The 21,702-nt window shown below is 37.6% G+C and overlaps 1 protein-coding gene across 1 annotated transcript in view; it reads left to right on the forward strand.

The window, feature by feature from the left end:
• The window catches only part of LOC108706715 (bifunctional heparan sulfate N-deacetylase/N-sulfotransferase 3-like), a 150,700-nt gene that overhangs the window by 67,754 nt on the left and 61,244 nt on the right, over positions 1-21,702 (forward strand). Inside the window, exons 3-4 of the mRNA XM_041579647.1 lie at positions 18,803-18,890; positions 19,362-19,516. Of these exons, the coding sequence (XP_041435581.1) occupies positions 18,803-18,890; positions 19,362-19,516 (243 nt within the window). The remainder of the gene's footprint in view (positions 1-18,802; positions 18,891-19,361; positions 19,517-21,702) is intronic.

A 21,702-nucleotide genomic window follows, 5' to 3' on the forward strand; every position in this document is an offset into this window, starting at 1 on the left:
CATGCAACTCATTCTTTGTCAATCTGCTGCCATTCAGATGTGATGCCATCAGTAGAAAGGCTTGTTCATTTATAAGGTGAGTTATCTGAAGGACACGCATAATCTATTTAATCTGGCATGAGATTGCCATGGGACTCTGACAATCAATATGTCAATGAAACCTGGTAACCTTCAGAAATTTCTGCTGAAGTGCAACTCAAAATGTCTCCCAGTTTGGCTTAACCACAGAATGTAGTGTGCAAAGTGTATATGATTAAAGTTTAGCCAGTGTCAATTCTAGTGACTGCCCTGTAATTTAAGGCATTCAGCAATGTGACATAGTCATGGAATATCCTTATATTATATTTTTACTTATCAGCATTTGCATTGTTATCATTATTTATAAATGCAACTGAGTTTCAATGACAATTTAATGGGGGGATATAGTGTATATTATTCATAGGGATATTAATTTTACTTTTCCTCATTTAAAAAAAAATAAAATATAATGCAATGGCTTCCCTGGTGTACAATTTTTGGGATATTTGATTGCCTACATGTAGTCATATTGGAGAAGCCACATTGCTTGCGCTAAAAGTGTTTGAAAAAGAATTGTATTGCTCACAGGCTTTTGTGTAATCAAGGGAGTGCCAGTTGATCTTCATGTTCGCTGTTTGTTGAGGAGTGACTAGTTTCTCTCTCTTTCTATACCTATACTCATGCATATAAACACAAAAAAAATGTATATTGTAAATGTATATTGTGAGGCAGCTGTTGATTGTGCAGATTTGAAAATTCTATCAGTCAATAAACACTAGCCATTGCATGGTTTATTGGACAGGAGGGAGCAAAGAGGAGCAGCTGCCTGAATGAAAGCATAAAAAATTGTTGACCATATTGTATGTGACCCCTTGAATGGTACAGTATGAATTGTTCCCATGTATCGATGTCATAACAGGCAGACTTAGAACATGTATCTGCATGTTGAATTTTACATGTAATACAAGTCACATACAATTTCTTTGTTGCCCAAAAATGTTTTTTTCGCAACGGGTCTTGTAAAAATGTATAAACCTGTCATTTGTTGGGTAAGATGAGTGATCATCACTTCTCAAGAAACAATGAGGTGCTGGGTTTCTGGCTTGATGCCTTAACCATTTGGCCAGGTGAGCAGCCTGTAGGGTTGCTTGCCATTTGTTACCTGGCCTCTGCAGCCCCAGCCCAGCTGCAGTCTGTTTGTCCTCTGCAGCCCCAGCCCAGCTGCTGTCTGATTAGTTGCAATCAGCCAATCAGGGCTGACGCTGCCCTATTTAAGGTCAGCCCTCCAAACACACCTTGCCAGGGCATTGTTTCCCAGACTAGCAGTGTGGCATTGTCCCTAGCTAAGGGTTTCAGTTCTAGCCTCCTTTCCTTGTCTTGTCTGAACTCTTCCCTGTCTTGTCCTGCCTGGCTCTGAACCTTGTCTTGTTCTGCTTTACCTTCCCCTTCCAGTTCTGCTCCTGTCCTGCTTTAAACCTTGTTCTTTCCTTGCTTTAACTTTGTCTTCATCTTGCCCTGCCTTTTTCAGTCCTCTTCTTGCTATCCGCTCCAGTCCTCTCTTGCTATCCGCTCCAGTCCTCTCTTGCTTTCCGCTCCAGTTCTCTCTTGCTATCTGCTCCAGTACTCTATTGCTATCCTGCACGCCAGTCCTCTCTTGCTATCCTGCTCTCCAGTCCTCTCTTGCTATCCTGCTCTCCAGTCCTCTCTTGCTATCCTGCTCTCCAGTCCTTTCTTGCTATCCTGCTCTCCAGTCCTCTCTTGCTAGCCTGCTCTCCAGTCCTTTCTTGCTATGCTGTTCTCCAGTCCTTTCCTGCTATCCAGTCCTCTCTTGCTATCTAGTCTCCTTCTTCACTCTATCCCCAGTTTGATCTGATCTACGCCTGCACCATCCTGTCCCATCCAGTCTGTTCCTGTTTCAATCCTGCTCCATCCAGTCTGTTTCTGTCCTGAGTCGTTGCCCTCTTCATCCTGCCTAGTCCAGTCCTGATCTTCGCCCTCTCCGTCCTGTTCTGCTCTGCACCTGATCCAGTCTGACTCTTCGCCCTCATCAACCTATTCCTGCCTTCCCTTATGTGCTCCCTAGGCACATACAGTTCCTGCCTCAAAGACTCGCCGTTTCCCCATCAGTCTCCACAGCGCCCCCTACCTAATCCTTGACAGAATGCTCTTGCCACAAGAATCTGCAAGGGCTTTTCCTGTGCCTTCTGACCTGATTCCCAAAAAGACTACTTACTCTATTTTGACCGGCAGATACTGTGATGGCTCCCCAAGCAAAATTCCAATATTTCTAGAGGATGTCCTGCTCCTTTCATAGAAAGAACACTTCTTGAGTGCTCCTCCAGTGGAGCAAGTTTCTGAGATCATTTTTTCCTGCTAGAAGGTAAAGCTTGTTCCTGGGCCAAGAACTTACTGTGCAGTAAATCCCCTTTAATCTACAATACTGCTCGGTTTCTGATGGCATTTCTAGATTAATTTGTTCCAGTTCCAGGGCCAGCTGTCTCTCCGCAGTCTGCTCCAGTTCCAGGGCCGGCTATCCCTCTGCAGTCTGCTCCAGTTCCAGGGCCGGCTATCCCTCTGCAGTCTGCTCCAGGGCTGGCTATCCCTCTGCAGCCTGCCTCCATTCCTGGGCCCGTTACCCCTCAGCAACTGGTTCCTCAGCAGCAGCTGCTGGCCACAGCTCTAGTGGGGGCTTCCCCAGCAGCATCTGCTGTCCACAGCTCCAAAGGTAGTTTCCCAGCTGCCTCCACTGCCTACTGTTCCAGTGGGGCTTCCCCAGCAGCCGCCACTGCCTACAGCTCCAGAGGAGCCTTTACAGCAGCTGCCACTGCCCACAGCTCCAGAGGGGCCATCCAAGCAGCCATCACTGCCTACAGCTCCAGAGGGGCCATCCAAGCAGCCATCACTGCCTACAGCTCCAGTGGGGCCTTCCATGCAGCCGCAGCTGCCTTCAGCTCCAGAGCCAGTTCCCCAGCAGCCTTTGCTCCCCAGCAGCTGCCTCCTGTACCCGTGCCAGCTCCCCAGCTGCTGCCCCCAGGTGAGGGGCTTCTGCCATGTCCTGTGCCCCCAGGAGAGGGGCTTCTGCCATGTCCTGTGCCACCAGGTGGGGGGCTTCTGCGGGCATCTGCCGTGTCCTGTGTCCCCAGGAGGGGGGCTTCTGACGTGTCCTGTGCCCCCAGGAGGGGGGCTTCTGACGTGTCTTAACATAGTGACTGTAACAACTCAAAAAATAACCTCCAAAACCCAGGCACTTATGAAGGGGGCACCCGCGAGGGTGGAGTTGCCTGTACCATTGCCAGAACGCACGGCACTCACGAAGGGGGCACCCGCGAGGGTGGAGTTGCCTGTACCATTGCCAGAACCCAAGGCACTTATGAAGGGGGCACCCGCGAGGGTGGAGTTGCCTGTACCATTGCCAGAACGCACGGCACTCACGAAGGGGGCACCCGCGAGGGTGGAGTTGCCTGTACCATTGCCAGAACCCAAGGCACTCATGAAGGGGGCACAGAGTTGCCTGTACTACTCCCAGTACCCCAGGAACTCATGTGGAGGGCACCCATGAGGGTAGAGTTGTCTATACCACTGCCAAGTTACAGGGCACCCGCGTGGGTGGCTCTTCCGTGTCTCAGGGCACCCGCATGGCACTATAGCATTTCCTTATACTTGGCTGTCAGCAAGGGTGGTTTTACCTTTATCACTGCCAGAACCATGGGCACCCACAAAGGTGATTATTCCCATAGCATTGCCAGTTCCCCAGGTGTATGAAAATATTGGTCACTGTGGCGCCATGAAGTCGCCTTGTGGGGGGGGATGCTGTTAGGTTTTGCTGGGATTCGAGCCAGGGTTTCTGGCTTGATACAGTACCTTAACCATTTGGCCAGGTGAGTAGCCTGTAGGGTTGCTCGCCATTTGTTACCTGGCCTCTCCAGCCCCATGTTGCTGTCATAAGGGGCAGTCTTAGAAATTTTTCAGCATCTTTCTTGTTGAAATGTAATAAATAAATAATCTTTGAATTGAAATGTAATAAATGTTCCTTCTAGTGTATTTATCATTTGCTGCTTGATTTTATTGATTGCGAAAGTTTCCAAAAATGTTTTTCAATCATGCATAACTGAGCTAGGGGGTTTTATGGAATCTAATTGTCAACCAAATCAAACATTCCTGACTCTTGATAACTGTTGAGAAAGAAGTGTGATGATTTCCATTCCATTAAACAATGAGGCACCAATTGGTTTGAATGAGAAACAAATCGTGAATAGAAACAAATACATTTTGGATTTTGACTTTTGATATATTGGCCCTAGTTATATAGCCCTATAGCTAACATGATTGGTTGGTACAAACTTTTTTAGTTTAGATTGCACTTGCAAAATTGTCAGGAAACCAGAGTACACAACACTTTGTGCTGTTTGAATCAAAGTAGGCACAACTGGCAAATTGGCAGATTGCACTAGTATAGATGAGTGCTACTAGGCAACAGCAAATTGAGTACTAAATTTTTAAGTGCCCATTTTAATACCTACTGTAGTTTTCTGCCTAAAGATCATAAATGATCTGAAACATTTCCCAGAGTATCCAGTGTAGCTAGTTTTCCTCATGGCTAGCTGAACATCATATACAAAATGCTGTGATAAATAGATCTGTCTGAAGCATTACACATCTATTTCCAATGATGGGGTTTTATGAAACATGTACTAAAGTATACCCAATGTAAAATTCCAAACTTGGATATATATAATGCTTGCAAAAACATAAAATGCATACAATTGCTTTGAATCAACGATGAAATGTACTTACTCTAAGCACAGCAAATATAGAGATGTAACAATCCCATAAAGAAATTTCTCAGCCCTGAAGCAATCAATTTGACTGTAAGAGCATAGCCGTTTGCAGTGAAATAATAGGAGAAAAGAATAATTTATGCTTGTTGTAGTAAGCAGGAACAGCTACCTGAAATGCAACTGCGCCTGATTTCTGAAATAAAATCATGACAAGCAACAGCTTTTATATATGAGACATATTATATACTTGTTCTTACTATACACTAATAGAATTAAAGATATGGCCATCAAGGTATTTTTTAACTGCATCCCATCAATCACTTCAAAAATTCAGATTATGATGACACTTCTTTCTTCAAAAAAAAAATCCTATCAGTTTTGCTTGTTATGCACAGGCCAGCTTGACCTTGCCTTGTCTTTAACACAGGGTACTAGTGTAAAATGTTGAAACTGGTAAGTTTGTGGGTGTTTGTTTTTAATGCTGCTTATATGAATACTATCTTGATATCAAGATCAAGATTCTTTGTATTGTCAATAAACATTGTCATATACAGTTATAAAGAGTATCGAAATCCCATTTCACACAGCACCCCCCCAATGGTGCATTTCCATAAGAATAAATATAAAAAAGAGGAAAGACAGATATAAAGTGACAGGGGCAAGTGTCAATTTACATGCTCATATTTCACATATTTGCAAATTTAAATGGGCCATGGACTGGACTTTTAGCAGTTAGTTCTACGATATTTCTAGTTAAAGACTTTTGCAGCAAGAAGCTTTTGCAGTTCTAGTTTGAATGCTGCGGAACCTTCTTCCAGATGGCAAGAGAGAAAACAGGGAATGAGATGGGTGAGCAATGACTTTTTCTATGCTATTTGCATGGCACATAGTTTGTTTCCAGTAGAGTTGGTTGATGGGTGGGAGAAGAATCTCCTATGATCATTTCTGCTGTTTCCAAACAGATGCCAACCAGTCAGAGCTGCAGGCCTAAATGAAGACCCTAATACAAACAATCAACAGATAATCAACAGAGTGTTCTAGAATATCCCAAAATCCTATTTGTGTTTTAAAGTCCTCAAATAAGATTCAATCCTTAAAAGCTGCACTCATGCTTTGAGACATTCTGTTATCTGTAGTTGTTTCCATTGGCTAGCTTATTTGTCTTGGGGAATGCACCCGCTCTTTATATATTTATATATTTGGATATTTTTACTTCATTTAGTACTGTTCTAAAGGTATTTGATAATTGTGTCTAGTAAACACACCAATCTAAACAATGTAAAATTCATCCTGCTTGATATAAACCAGTTACATAAAGTTTTCGAAGTTAAGTAAAAATGTGAGCATTTTTAGAACACAGAGGAACTCACTGACATATACCGACATACATATACTGTATATATTAGCCGATGCATTAAAGAAACAGTAACACCAAAAAATTAAACACTAATGGCAGAAATTGAAAAAAGGTTATATGGTCCAGGATAAATAGTGGATAACAGATAACATTATGTTCTACAGAGCTTATCTGCTTTCTGCTGTGTAACTTGAGCCTTTCTCCTTTGAATGGCTGCCCCCATGGCTACACAGCAGCTTATTTATATAAACAATAGTTTTGTTTCTGAAGCAAACACAGCAGTTTTATTAGTGCATGGCAACACTGCATTATATTTTTATTACTTTAAATCAATTTCATGTTTTATGTTACTGGTCCTACTGCTTCATTATACATTTTACACACTTATACAAGTTTTACTTACAATAAGCCAGTTGACTCAAGAATTAAGTGTGCCCCAAGGAGTCCTGAGGGGTTTTTGAGCCCCAATGCCAGTGACAGTAGTGTAGGTAATTCTAAAATTAATTGTGAACATACCACCTCATTTAGAGATCAGGTCAACTCGCTACTGGTGTAACACAAAGGTTAATTTACTTACTTGTAATATCCCTACCATTTTGATATGGTTGAGAAACAATTGTTGGTTCACTCACCTTTTTTAGTAAGAATAGATAAGGTCTAGTTTCTGAAATCATGTTACATGGCTCACTGAGATGCTACTAACAAGTAAGATAACCTCAACAACAGAACAGCAAATTCAGGGATTTTAGCAAAACTCAACTGAGATTAAAAAAAACTACTGTTTTTGTTGAGAGTTATTATTATCATCATTTATTTATATAGTGCTGCTGACATGTTTTCAGTGCTTTATATATCATTTATGTCTCTTTCCCAGTGGAATTTATTTTCTAAGAACCCTCATTCACAGGACATACACTTGAGTCACTTTATCAGGAGCAAGTTAACCTTTCCATATGTTTTTAGAAGTTGGAGGAAACCATGCAAGCACAGGGAGAGAGCAGTTGGCAGGTACCAGACCTTCTAACTCTTAGGGGCCTATTTATTAAACCTTGAATTTTACTGGTTGAAGGTTAAACTCAAATTTTTAGAGGGAAAAAAAAGTTAAATTTTTTCAAGATTAATTATGCTCTGAGTCTTCTAAAAAGTTGTATCTGAAAATATTAGAACCTGTCGAAATCATGTAGAAGTCAAAGGCCCTTTTAACAATTGGAAAATGTTTTTTACCTTCTGGATTCTTGATAGTTTTGGGCTATTTGCACTGGTTTTCATCTAATAATCCAGTAAATTTGGGTTTTCAGGGCATCAATTTGATAAAGTCAAGTTTTCAGAGCAACAATTCGATAAAGTTGCACTACACCCAATATTGTCACACTCATTTTTTGGAGAATTTTTATTGGTAAATTAAGGTGATTCAGGTTTAGGAGTGTGCTTGAATTTTTTATACTAAAGTGAGAAAAAGGTGGGTTTAGTAAATAACCCCCATAAAATCAATTCTGCTAATACAAGTACAGATATAATTATACCACTTGACATTTTTACCTTCTAAACCACCACCATTGTTACATGGTAATGTAATTACAGCCACAATGGTTTTTCCAGGTCTAGTAACCCAAAGCAACCAAAGCCTTTGCTATTCTACCTGCTAATGGATTTCTATGAGTTAATAGAAATGAAAAACCTGTTGCTCCTTAATTTGCCCTTCACGTTTAAACGTGAATAGGACTGGATTTTTAATATCCTCTATAGGGTTCAAACACTCATGAAATATATTTTATCAATACTGTTAATAGTATTTTATTGTGATTGTTATGTGTATTGACAGGATCCCATAATAATAATACACAAAGAAATATAAAGAGTGGAAGAAATATAGTTACTGAATCAAATATTCAGGCACCTAAGATCTAAAATCTAAAATCAATACCAGAAAATGTCCCTCTTCTATAACCAAACTGCTGTCAGCTCTGTGTTTCTGTGCTTCTGCATCATTTCACTGCACAATTACTTGACATGCCAAGACCATTCAATTGTCTAAGAAAGATGCTGGAATTTATATTTTTACTGTGTTCTGTCCTCAATCTTTTTGGTATAACAGTTGACAGAGCTATTATTAGTAACAGCTGCTGAAAGAAGACATGCTGTAGCTTTCTTGCCCTTTTTTGTAATAGGCAAATTATTAACACCCCATGCATGGGCACTTCAATGCTGCTAAATGTTGCGAATACATCAAGCTAAGTAATTTCTTGTGATTTGTAAAAATATTGCCTTTTGACCTTTGTTTAATGCACTCAGAGACCCCGGACAACCCTAGATACAAAAGGGGATGACTTAATATAAAATCCTCCCCTTTTTTTATCTAGAGTTGTCCAGGGTCTCTATGGGGGAAATGTAATAACATTCGCAAAGAGCAAAACTTTGCGAAAAAAAACACCTGCTCTGGAATTTCATTCAATATTTTAAGGCAAAAAAATGTTCTGATCTTCTTCTTCTGGTTAATTTTGGGAAAGAATAAAGATTGTAAATCCTCTTTATTTACATTACCACATAGCCAGTTATGTGTTGCTGTGGTTTTCATGTGATGTGTTAGTATGTTTTAGTATGTTTTATTTGTTACTTAGATGTTGGTGAGAAGATTTCTACACACTATAAGCTGATGCCAGATTTATGGTGACACATTAGCTTCATGCTGCATCCATTTTCTCTAAATAAAGTATTTTCTTATTATATGGTGTTAGATACTAGTATGTGTACCAAATTATTTTTGATGAATTAGAATAATAAAAGTGTCAACTTCCTTTCAATCTATAGCTGATTTATTTGATGTCCCCCATAGACCATGTCTACTTTTCTTTTGTACTTATTACAGCTCAAATAATGTTTCTCCTATACTATTCTTTGAGATTAGATGTGACTTTTTTCTACCCCTCGCAAGGTTCTTACCTTACCTCATGGCAGAAACAGCACCAACTTTGTTGGATGAATGTAATCATTATTTACACTTCTCATAGTTAACATAATTGAATTATTATTTTCTTTATGCTTAACACAGTGTGGAATCAATGATCATTTTAAGAACTACCCATATATAAAGGTACTCTTTTTGTATACTGTTTATTTCATCTACTATTTACTATAATCTGAAAATTTCTCATTATTTTAGTGAAACCATTTCAACCAAACTCCCATCCACATTTTTCTCTTATTTATCAATAAATTAACTCAAAAAAATCTGGTGCTGGAAAAGACTCGATAAAACCTTGAAAAAAATTCAGAACATAGGATTTTTTCGAATTTGATGCCTGATAACTCCAATTTTTTGGGATTATCACCCAAAAACCATAAATTATTCCTGATTATTGTATGAAACCCAGCGCAGATCATAATATCTTCCTTTTGTGAACGGGACATCTGTCACTGACTCCTACCACTGCCACTGCAGGTTTAGCAGCCTCTGGGGTTTCATAAATCTCGAAAAAAAAAAATATCCCCTAAAACCATGACCAGAAAAAAATTACACTTAATAAATATCGCCCTTAGACTTGAAAATAACCTAATTGCATTTAAGATTCTCATGCTGAAATCAAGGCAGAAAATCCATATATATTTTAGATACTAACATCAATATTTTTAATTTTAGATTCTATAGCCATTGTTCAAAAATTGCAAAACAGTCTATACAGTGAAGCACAGCAGAATTTTTTCCTTTTCCAAGAAAGTTCTGCTAGTGGCGAATATAAGGGAATAGTCACTGGGTTAAATCTATGGCTTCTTGGTGCAATGATAGAACCAACATATTTCCCATTGTGTGCTGCTAACTATTGTCTGTTAGTTAGCCAGTCTACACCTGTTTGACTCCCTGTTGTGCCCTTTAATAGACATATAAGCAGGTTGTAATAGAAAGAAATTCAACATAACAGTGATATATTTAGCTATGATAAGCTTCTGATAACATTCCATATGTACTTGAAGATGTTTCCAGCATCTGCCGTCTGCAGTTTAGCAAGTCTTTTACTGCTGTAGGGCGCCTGCCATTGTTTGCTCTCAGTAGGTTGACAGTTTTTTTTTTCCGGGAGAAAGAAGATTTTTTTTGTCTTATTTGTTTATTTTCCTAATTTATAAGAATGCGCATATAACTTAAATAAAAAAAGAACGTCGGGGGCGTGGCTGACCGTCGAGCATGATGGCTGCTTGATCAGAGAGCTCCTGCACTACGTTCCAGCTAATACTATTTGTGGACTAATGTAATGGGCAAACACGGCAAGTACAAAGATCCGGAAGGAGAGGAGACCAAGAAGAGCAAACCCAGAGATTCTCAACGCTTATTGAAACAATATTTTGTCTCGTCGGAAGGCGACCTCTCACAGCCCGGATCCAAAATGGCGGCGCAACGCAGACCGCGCAGTTCGGCAGAAGATTCCGATAGTGAGTCTGTAAGTACAGAGCAGATCACTCTATCTCATTTAAAATCGATTCCGACCAAATCTGACCTAGCGGATATGATTACCCAGTTTAAGGCAACCCTGAAAGAAGAAATTGGGGTTATAAAGAATGAGATAGCTTCTTTACACGCACGAGTTTCTGAAGTTGAGGATAGAAACGAAAGTGTAGAGAACACAGTTGAAGCATTGGCAAAAGCTAATGCTCATCACATAAAAACTATTTCAACAATGCAAAGGAGATTAGACGATATAGACAATCGTGGCCGGAGGAACAATCTGCGTATACGGGGCCTTCCTGAATTGGAGGAAGGGGAATCCCTGCAAGCTAAAGTGATACAGCTATTCCAGCAAGTCCTGGATAAACCTGACTCATTTGCCATAGATATTGAAAGGGTTCATAGGGCCCTGAAACCCAAAGGCTCAGCAAAAGACGGACCCAGGGATATTATCTGTTGCCTTACAAGATTTGGGATAAAGGAAGATATCCTCAATAAAGCCAGAAAATTGAAAAATATATCTTTCCTGAACTCAGACATCATTATTCTCCAAGATCTTTCTTGGCACACACTGCAACAACGCAGGTTAATACAGCCTATTATCTCTAGCCTGAAAGCCAAAGGATTGATGTTTAGATGGACATACCCATTTGGAATCCAGGTGACCAGGGATGGAGTTACTGCAACACTAACATGTCCAGATGACATCACCCAATTCTGCAAGACCTGTGGAATCAAAGTGCCAGATTTGACAGAATGGATTAAACTCACTATCACGCCGGCAATTCCAGAATTACCACGCAGGGAAGAATGGTCTGAGGTGTCCTCTCCAAAGAACAAAAAGAAGAAAAATAAAGCAACTCCAGAAAAAAGAAAAGGCCCAGTTGAGTGAGATTGGGAGGACAACAACATTTTTACTTAAAAATCCTTTTTTTTTTTCTCAGCCATTCAAAAGAACACTAGATTCGGAAATGGTAACTATGAGTCTGATACTAGGTTCGCCTAACAAATTTCATATTTTCCTCAAACTGTTATGTTGATTATACTCTCTGGCTATAATATGTTTTATTATGCTCTTGTATGGTATATTGTGTTCTTTGATGCCTAACTATAGGTACAAGAGTATTATGTTGCCTTTTTTTTTTTTTTTTTTTAAGAAGTCCACTTTCTAGTTCAAGTAGCCAAATTGGGCTACCTGAAATTCGTTAATGATTCAAATTAATAATTTAGCTGGTAGTAGAGACAGGGGTGTAGGCTTGTGAAAGTAACTGTCAGTAGACCCTCCACCCCCCCAGGGGTCTAGACAGATATACAGGTTGTATCTGTCAGTCAAAGCCATCTAAGGGAAGGCTAATAACACCCCAATGGTTACAAGTTATTTATGTAATTTTATGCTATGTTTTATATTTTTGCACATTATCCTAGGTATGGTACTACAGGAATGGTTAATTGTAAGGGACAATATAGTGTTCTGGGTCAGCTGCGAAGGATTTGTCATACTTACCGTTGATTAATGGAGGACATAAAGATTATCTCATTAAACATTAATGGGCTCAACATTCCTGAAAAAAGGAATAATTTGATTAGAGAAATGAATAAACAGAAAGTTTCTATATTGATGTTACAGGAAACGCATTTAAAAGGAGATTCTAGGATACTGAATGCTTATCAAAATTACTCACATTGGTTTTACAGTAATAATGAGGATACTAAAACAAAAGGAGTGGCAATTGGAATACATAAAAATGTTGATTTTCAGCCTCAAGAAATAATGAAAGATAAAGAGGGAAGATACATATTTGTAAAGGGCATGCTATCTCGAAATAGGTGCACTCTGGGCAGCATTTACCTACCGAATCAGAATCAAGCAACTACCTTTACCAAATTATTTAGAGAAATTGAACCCTTTCTGGAAGGGCTTACTATAATTGGTGGAGATTTGAATATGATGCTCAATCCTAAACTAGATTCGTCTAAAGGGTCTTCCTCAATACCTCTCTCCGCAATCAATAAGGTAAAACAAGTACTGAATAAGGCTAGACTTCTTGATTCTTGGAGATGCTTTCATGGCAATGACAAAGATTTTACTTTCTACTCGCATGCAAAGCAGAATTATTCCAGAATAGATTATATATTAATCTCTCAGTATAATATTAATTGGATCAAGGAAGCAGCCATACAAAATATAATCTGGTCAGATCATGCTATTGTCCAAATTATACTTTCACTCCCAAACATGATTAAGACTCCATGGAGATGGAAATTGAATGATTCCCTCTTGGACGATAAAGATTGCTTCGAAGAGCTACAAGATTCCCTAATCACATATAAAAATGCTCTACAAGCAGACCCGGCTTCACTGGGTTCAAAGTGGCAGGCCCTCAAATGTTTAGCTAGAGGAATATTAATCAAACATGGCTCAAGGTTAAAGAAAGCCAGACAAAATCAGATAGGTAGATTGCTGACGGTAGTTGGGGAACTCGAATCACAACATAAGACCCACCAATCCGAAGCTGTTCTTCACCAATTGACAAAGGCTAGACTGGATTTGCATTTACTTTTAAATAACCAGAATAAAAATATTTTGGCTAAAGTTCGTCAAAAATATTTTGAGTATGGGAACAAAACTGGGAGGATGCTGGCAAGGGCCTTGAAAAGTAAACAAAATAAATCCCATATAAAACAGATTAAAGATGCAAAAAACAAACTCCACTGGGCCCCAGACAAAATAGCGGAAGTGTTTAAAGAATTTTTTGAGAAACTATACAACCTGAACCCTCCCACACAAGACAGTAAAATGAGACTTAGAGGAAAAATTGAACGCTATTTGAACAAGATTGACATACCACAGATACCGGAGCAATTTCGACAGAGCCTGGACGACCCAATTACTGGCCTAGAAATACTAACAGCAATAAAACAACTGAAGCTAAACAAAGCGCCGGGACCTGACGGGTTTACCGCAAAGTTTTACAAAAAACTAGAACCAATAGTCACCCCAATTATGCTCCCATTTCTGAATGAGATTTCTGATTCGGCTCCTTTGGCCTCTGAATTTCTTATGGCACATATCTCCCTAATACCGAAACCTGGAAAAGATCACTCAATTTGTAGTAATTATAGGCCTATATCACTCTTGAATATAGACCTTAAAATATTCTCTAAAATTCTAGCGCAAAGATTGAAGCCTATACTACCTTGCTGTTTACATAGGGACCAAGTTGGTTTTGTATTAGGGAGAGAAGCTAAAGAAAATACAATAAAAGTGATAAATTGGATTTTATGGAAAAACAAACAGCAATCACCTGCGATGCTTCTCTCCACAGATGCAGAGAAAGCCTTTGACAGGATTAACTGGGACTTTCTAGAACTGGCACTGTTAAAATTGGGTATTCCACAGAAGTTTAAGGAGAAAATAATGGCACTCTATACGGTCCCGGCAGCCCAAATACGAGTAAACGGTACTTTATCAAATCCTTTTAAGATACGGAATGGCACCAGGCAAGGTTGTCCATTGTCTCCACTTTTATATGTGATTTGTATGGAGTTTTTATTAATCGCTATTCGTAACAACGAGGATATTAGGGGTTTAGAAATAGCAGACAGGCACTACAAAGCTGCGGTATTCGCAGATGACTTGCTCATGATAATATCGGAACCCACGATATCCTTACCAAATATTATGAAAGAGTTATCAGAATATGGTCAGGTCTCTAATTATAAAATCAACATGGGAAAATCGGAAGCCCTATCATTAAATCTTCATACCCATTTAAAACACCAACTACAAAACTCTTTCACGTTTAAATGGCAACAAACGCACCTGAAATATTTAGGAATTCAAATTTCTGCAGATTTATCAAAACTGTTTGAGTTGAATTATATTCCTCTTTTGGTAGAAACTAAAAAAACATTAAAGATTTGGGCTAAAAAGAACTTTACTTGGAAAGGGAAAATTAACAGTATCAAAATGACCATTTTACCTAAATTTATTTTTCTGTTTAATGCTTTACCCATAGCTGTTCCGAAAACATTCTTTAAAGAACTAAATCAAACTATATTCAATTACATTTGGCAAGCTCAGAGGGGAAGAGTGAAAAGGGAAACTTTATTTAAACCTAAAGCTCTTGGAGGTCTGGCAATGCCTGATTTTGAGTCTTATTACCAAGCGGCAGTGCTTTCCTCAGTGGCTGAATACCCAAACCCCCTTTCCCCCAAACAATGGCATGCATTAGAAAATTCTTGGACTCAAGGTCAATTGAATAGCCTAACCTGGCTCTGTAAAGAGAATACCCCACAGTTAATTAATTCTCATATTTTGCTTGATAATAGTCTGAAGGTATGGCGTAAAATCAACAGAAAGCAGGAACTATCCAGTTTTCCTTCACCATTAATGCCCATCTACAATAATAGTGAATTTATGCCTGGAATTATAGACCAAGGATACAGCAAAGCCTTTAACATAGAATTCCCTCAGTTAAAACATTTTCTGAGCTCTAACCTTGGACAACCATCCCTAGCGGACTCATTAAAAGATTCATGGGCGGTAAGGGACATATGGAGATACCAGCAAGTGCAAAGCTTTTTGCAAACCCTACAGATTAAGGGAAAACCAGCCAGATCTCTAACAGAGTTTGAGAAGATTTGCACTTCTGAGGGGTCTCAAAAACAGGTTTTATCTAGAATATACAGAATTATTATTGATAACAAATATCCTAAACTCCCATCCTTCACTAAAGCATGGGAAAAAGACTTGAAACTTTCTATAAGTGAGGAGGAATGGGAAAAGATAATTCACTATACCAACAAATGCTCTATAAGCAATAAAGTACAAGAATCCTCTTACAAATTACTGTCTAGATGGTATAGAACGCCGGTGATTCTTAAAAAAATGGGCTTAATGGAAAATGATCTCTGTTGGAGATGCGAATTAGAACCTGGAACTCTGGAACATTTGTGGTTCTTATGCCCACTTCTTGAATCATATTGGAGAGACGTTTTAGATATTTGCTCAACCATTATAGGTGAAAAGGTGAATAGGTCCCCCTCTGCTATTCTTTTATTTTTCAAGTTTGAACCCGAAAATTTTACTAAAACAGACTTACTTTTACAACTGTTAATAGCTGCAAAATCTCAAATCCCCATGCTTTGGAGACGAAAAACAATCCCAAGTAAGGAGAAATGGTATCAGATAATAAATGAGATATGCTTAATGGAGGAAATAACTGCCTCAATGAATAATAAGTACTGGAATTACGTAGCGAAATGGTACCCGTGGAAAGAGTACATCTCTAGCAAAGCATAAGATGCACACATATAAGGCCTACTTCCTATAGGTATCCTTGTAGCTGATCTTGTAATTGCAAATGAAATGACAAAGGAAAAGTAAAAGAGAACGAAAATATTAAAATTAAAAGATAGATATGTACACTATATGTTACGATACATCACATACTAGGACAAATGACTTGTTTTAAGTTATATATGTTACATATGTTTCAGATTTATAAGGTTGTAAATTGAACAAATGTATAAAACCTTGTACTTTCAAATTTTTATATATTATATATATTGAATGTTACATGGTGAAAGATATACTGTAATTGACTATTTACTGTTCAATAAAAGTGAATACAAAAAAAAAAAAAAAAAAAAGAACGTCACCAGAATTGATAGATTAAGACATTTTAAATACATATAAACAAAAAAATTATATGAAGTTTCATGAAACATATGCCCAGTTCAATAGATAAAAATGACTTGTATTCACAGGCGTGTGGGAATGCAGGTGCAGATTTTAACCTTGATCACTCCTATTTCTCCTATGGGAATTTTGTACAATGAAGGTGTTTTAGTTGCTTTAATACTCCCTATATATCTGTTCCACAAAGGAATGTAGAGTTCCAGATAATAATCAAAGGTAACAGGGGAAAATAAAGAGAAATTATAGATAAAGGGATAAAACAAACACAAAAAAGACAAACAATACTTGGATGAAAAGGACATAGTTTGTAGTCACACTAGTCAAAATACCAACTCAGAACATAAGGTTTCCTTTTTGAAAAACAGATAAAAGACAAGATGCATGGTTCATTAGACTATAGGATAGATAGACAGACAGATTAGATAGATAGATAGATAGATAGATAGATAGATAGATAGATAATGGATGGATTGATAGAGATAGATAGATGATAGATAGATAGATAGATTACATTTGTCATTAATCTAGAAAGAAAAAAATGATGAGTAATGATAGGTGTCGCCATACACCAGGCATCTATTAAAGTATTGGTTTATAGGATGATAAAAACTAACAAGGACAAAGTCCTATATGTACACACACACACACTTATAACCCCCTAATGTAGTACTACTACCCGCAGTGCTTTTTTTATGAATACCCCATTTTCTTGGGGCAGGTGCCCTAGTTGTGTGCGGGTCCAAGAAAAGAATGCAAGCAGTCAGAAAGCAGCCATGGTTGCCTACAGAATTGGAGTCAAAACTGTTTGTATCCACATTGTATTATTGAATTAAACTGTTCAAGGTGAGACAAAATGTGACCCTAAACAGGACAAATTACTAAACTATTACATGTAGATCAGGAAGATGGTAGAGTGGCAGCAGCATGAGCTGACATTTTATTACATTTAGCATAAGAAGAATGAATTCATTTAGAATTCATTTAGAAATGTGTGTAAATAAGATATTCTCTTATACATTATTATAACCATGTATTTTAGAGCATCCTTATTCATGCCTATGAGACATACAAATGAAGCTACTTGGTTAGTGTGTTTACCACAGAATATCTAAACCCATTTAACCAACTTATCCCATTTAACATAGAATATTGCGTCAAAGTATGCTAATGAAAAGGTTAAATGCATTAAGATGACTTTAGATAACACAGTTTCTTCAGTTAATTCTGAGTCATGACGCATTTAACACACAAATCCAAGTGGCTTCATCTGTACATACTGTATACTTATGGTCTTTACCCACTTTATGAATAATGCAGATTATATGCTTTATATCAGTGTGTAACTAACTAACCGCTTAAGCCTTCAGTGAAAGCTACTGTTCAACTTGCCATACAGATATAATTGCTATCATTTATTTATATAGTGCTGTCATGTTGCACAGTACCCAGTCTAAGTTCCCTATCAAATGACACATTAGAGCAAGTCCCCTAAGGAGCTATTTAATCTGCCTGTATCCTTTTGGAGTGTTGGAAAAATGTAGAGTGCATGGAGGAAACCCTCCCCCACAGACACAGGGATGACATACTGTACAAACCCCTTGCAAGCCACCATGCCTGATCAACATTTGTTCCTTTTTACATATAGTCATTCACTCTGTCATCACTTAATGTAGAAGGGTATGAGTGAATGCCAAAACTTTATTTACCTTTAAAAGTCATGTGTGTGGCAGTGTAATAGGTTAATGAATGTGGCATTTTCATGTAACCATTGCAATTTCCAATATTTACTTGAACTTGATGATTGCCGCAAATGGAAGCAGATCTGAATATCAGTTTGTAGTATTAAAAGATTGTTTGCATTTCTACAATATTACTGTAGTATTACATTGTTACAATGGACAAAGAAAGGGCTAGTTATCAAGTTCCCTTTGGGTTGCAATATATCTACCATATATTGGTGGTTACACACCACTAGCAAATGTTCTTTGGTATACTAATCTTTGGTGAATCCACTTTGGCTTCATCTTTTTCCTATACAAAACATTACATTACATTAGCATTAAAACCCTATTTTACACAAGCACTCTTTGTGCACTGTGCTATCCTATCAGCCTGCCGGTAAGTCTTTTTTTTTTTCAAAGGGGACATTCTTTGGGCAGATCATTCATATTTGGATAGCACTTGCACAAGTATCTTCAAACACAGCAGACCCAAGGGCCATATACATATACAGGTCAAAAACTGTCTATAGGGTCCAATACTGGCTGCCACTAGGTTGGCTAGGCTATGGGTAGCTACTTTAGCTGGCAGGAACACATTGCCATCAATCCACTGTTTTGAGATGTGACTTTGATGTATTTATTTACCAGTTATCCATGACCTTACACTGTACTCAAATTGTAAAATACATCTATGATTTTTTAATTAGAAATATTGATTTTATTTCAATTTAAGGTAAACAAGTGTATTGTCATCTTATTTATGTCTTGCATTTTATATATCTTTTTCAGGCTTTGCTTGAAACTCAAATGTTACTCAGATCTAAAGTTACAAATTTCACTTTTAATCTGGGATTCTCTGGAAAATTCTACCACACAGGTATGCACCTAAATAAATAATACAAAGAATATCTAAATATTTATATTTACATACACACAGTTATGAGTCTGTTGCCGGGAATGCGTATGACCAGAAATTTTCTGGATACGGTCTCTTTAAATAAAACTGGGAATCATGGGTTAAAGATTCGGTATACACCAATACACCTACTGTATATGTTCAAATGAGCACAATGAATAAAACTTCTTAAAATTGCTTATTAAAAATCAATATTTCCTAATTTAGTTTCAATATAAAGCACTAAGTTCTCGTATTCTTTTGTTTTTACTCTTAGATTTCCTCCCACCAGCAATGAGGATAGTTTGCTTAAAGAGCACAAAAAAAAAAAAAAAAAAACAAAAAAAAAAACAAATCTAGACAGGTTCTGGTAATGAACCATGAACGGAAAATGCAGTTTGATAAGCTCGCTGTCATTTTGATAAGTGATCTTTTATTTGATGTACTACTCAGGTACTGAAAAGGAAGATAAAGGAGACGACCTTTTGTTGGGCTCGGTGGATGAGTTTTGGTGGTTTCCCCACATGTGGAGTCACATGCAACCTCATCTCTTTCATAATGAGTCTTCACTGGTGGAACAAATGATGCTCAACAAAAAATTTGCTCTGGTAAGCATTTTGTGTACTACTCAACCGTCATACAAAGAACAGATTGCCATTTCCCTGTTGTGTTCTGATTCAATCTGCCTAGGCAAATGGGATTTTTGATCCTTTGAAAATAACACTTCATTGCTTTCTATATTGATTGATTTCAATATCTAGTATCTATATTTATGTGAGACAAGAGAAAGGTTTTAGTTCTTTCATAGTTCATTCATTTTGTTGTTTTTTGTGTAGAAACACTGATTCGTTAGAAACAAAAAAAGAAAAAATCATGTAAAACAAAATTGGGTGGAAAAGGGTGTTTTCTTTCCCTTTTTGCAGATTTCCCTAATGATCCATGATCGTCCACATTTCCATTTAGCTGTTTTTAATACACTGTTATTCATTACCAGGCCCGGATTTACTAACCATGTGCCCCTAGACCAGATCCACTTGTTTCCCCTTCTCCTCCCTGTCCTGTCCCCTAGCCTAGCCCCATCCTGTACCCTACCACATCCCCCTCATCTGTGTACATGCAAATGCGTGTCTTACTAGTCCAGCACTAGAAACGCAGGAGATTCACTGCCCTGGAAACTTGCTGTTTTCTTGCCTGAAGACTATGAAGCTGACTCCCTAAACCTGTTGGCTTATATATTAAGCGCACTGAAAATCAGATTTGTACAGGCACCTTTCGCAGTTTTCCACAATTAACAATTTTTCTGCATTACAAGGTATCTTTGGAGGTTTTGTTGCCAGCAGGCAACAAGTCTTCATGCCTGTCATTACCCTAAGGACATATAAATGATGTGTTAGGTTAAAGAGCTAATCCATGAACTTTAAAATTTGATTCTTGGCAAGATTTTTTATTATTTTTTATATATATAAACCTAAGAATCAATCAGGCTGGAGGCCCATTAATTAAAGGTCGAATGTTAGTGCTTTTAGAGGTTTTTTGAAATCATGATTAAACACTATTACTCTAAAATCACGAATGCTATGAAAGTTATTAAGATTCAATTATAAAAAGTACGAATGAAAAAAAAAAACGCTGGACGATGCACTAGAATGTATAAAAAAAACTTTTAAAATTAAAGATTCTCCGATAATTGCTAGCGGAAAAAAATCTGTAAACCTCTAAAAGTCTAAACTGAAAATGGTCCAATAGGATCAGCACAGCTCCCATTGACAGCTTTTACTTGGCGTAGTTTTGTATTAGATTTCCTCTTAGTTTTTACATTCAATAAATATAAGAAAAAATTAGTTTTAAAGAAGTATAGAAAAACCACAAATGTTTAGAAATTCGTAAAATAATAAAAATTAGAAAAACGTAAATGTAAAAGCTTGCAAAGTTATATAGATGTCAATGGGAGCTCTCCTAGACTAAATTTTAACAATTTATTCAATTTGCATTTTTCAAGTTTTTTTGAGCTCGCAAAAAATGATGAGTAAAACACAAATTCGGGGTATTTGAGTTTTCTTCTTACGATTTTATTCACTTAATTGTATTATATTTGATGTTTTTTTAATAACCAAGGTAACATTTGTGGTTTTTTAAATTGTGAGTTTATTTAAAGTGGAAAAATTGCATAAATCCAAATTTTGGCCCAGGTGTAGTCATCAGGTCCAGGTAGTTAACAGACTCTGGAGTTGGAATGGATATATAAGAGGACTACCCTATCATCTATGAGAACTCTTCAGAAGTTTACCTGTGCATGTAATTTTTATAGATTGACATTATAGCAATTTTTGTGACTCTACATACAGTATGTACTGAGACTGCATATTAGGACACCAAGCAAGCCCTTTCTATTCCTGGACATTTAATTGTTGCTTGTTTGCTGTCTTGTTTTTACCCCTTTGATGGCACCTCTATCAATGCTATGCCCAGGCAAAAACACTTTAAGGAAGTCTTAAGCTATGCCCTGCGTACAAGGTATTTATTCAGCACATTTTATTTAGTAAGGCCAGTACAGTACATTCAAGATTTTATGTATATTTATGCATCAACACCAAGTCCTTGGAGCTTTACATTGATAGCAAATACAAAGATGGAGAACATATAGGTACATCATTTATATGGTAGACATTATTAAAATGAATGACCATTAAAGTGTTACAATCTAAGGTATATGTAAATTCTGTTCTATAAAACTGCCAATTCAGAATGCAAAACGTTCAAAATGCTCTCTCATTTAAAGGTCACAAAAGCTCTG

This window comes from Xenopus laevis, chromosome 1S (assembly GCF_017654675.1).
Source record: "Xenopus laevis strain J_2021 chromosome 1S, Xenopus_laevis_v10.1, whole genome shotgun sequence".
Lineage (NCBI taxonomy): Eukaryota > Metazoa > Chordata > Amphibia > Anura > Pipidae > Xenopus > Xenopus laevis.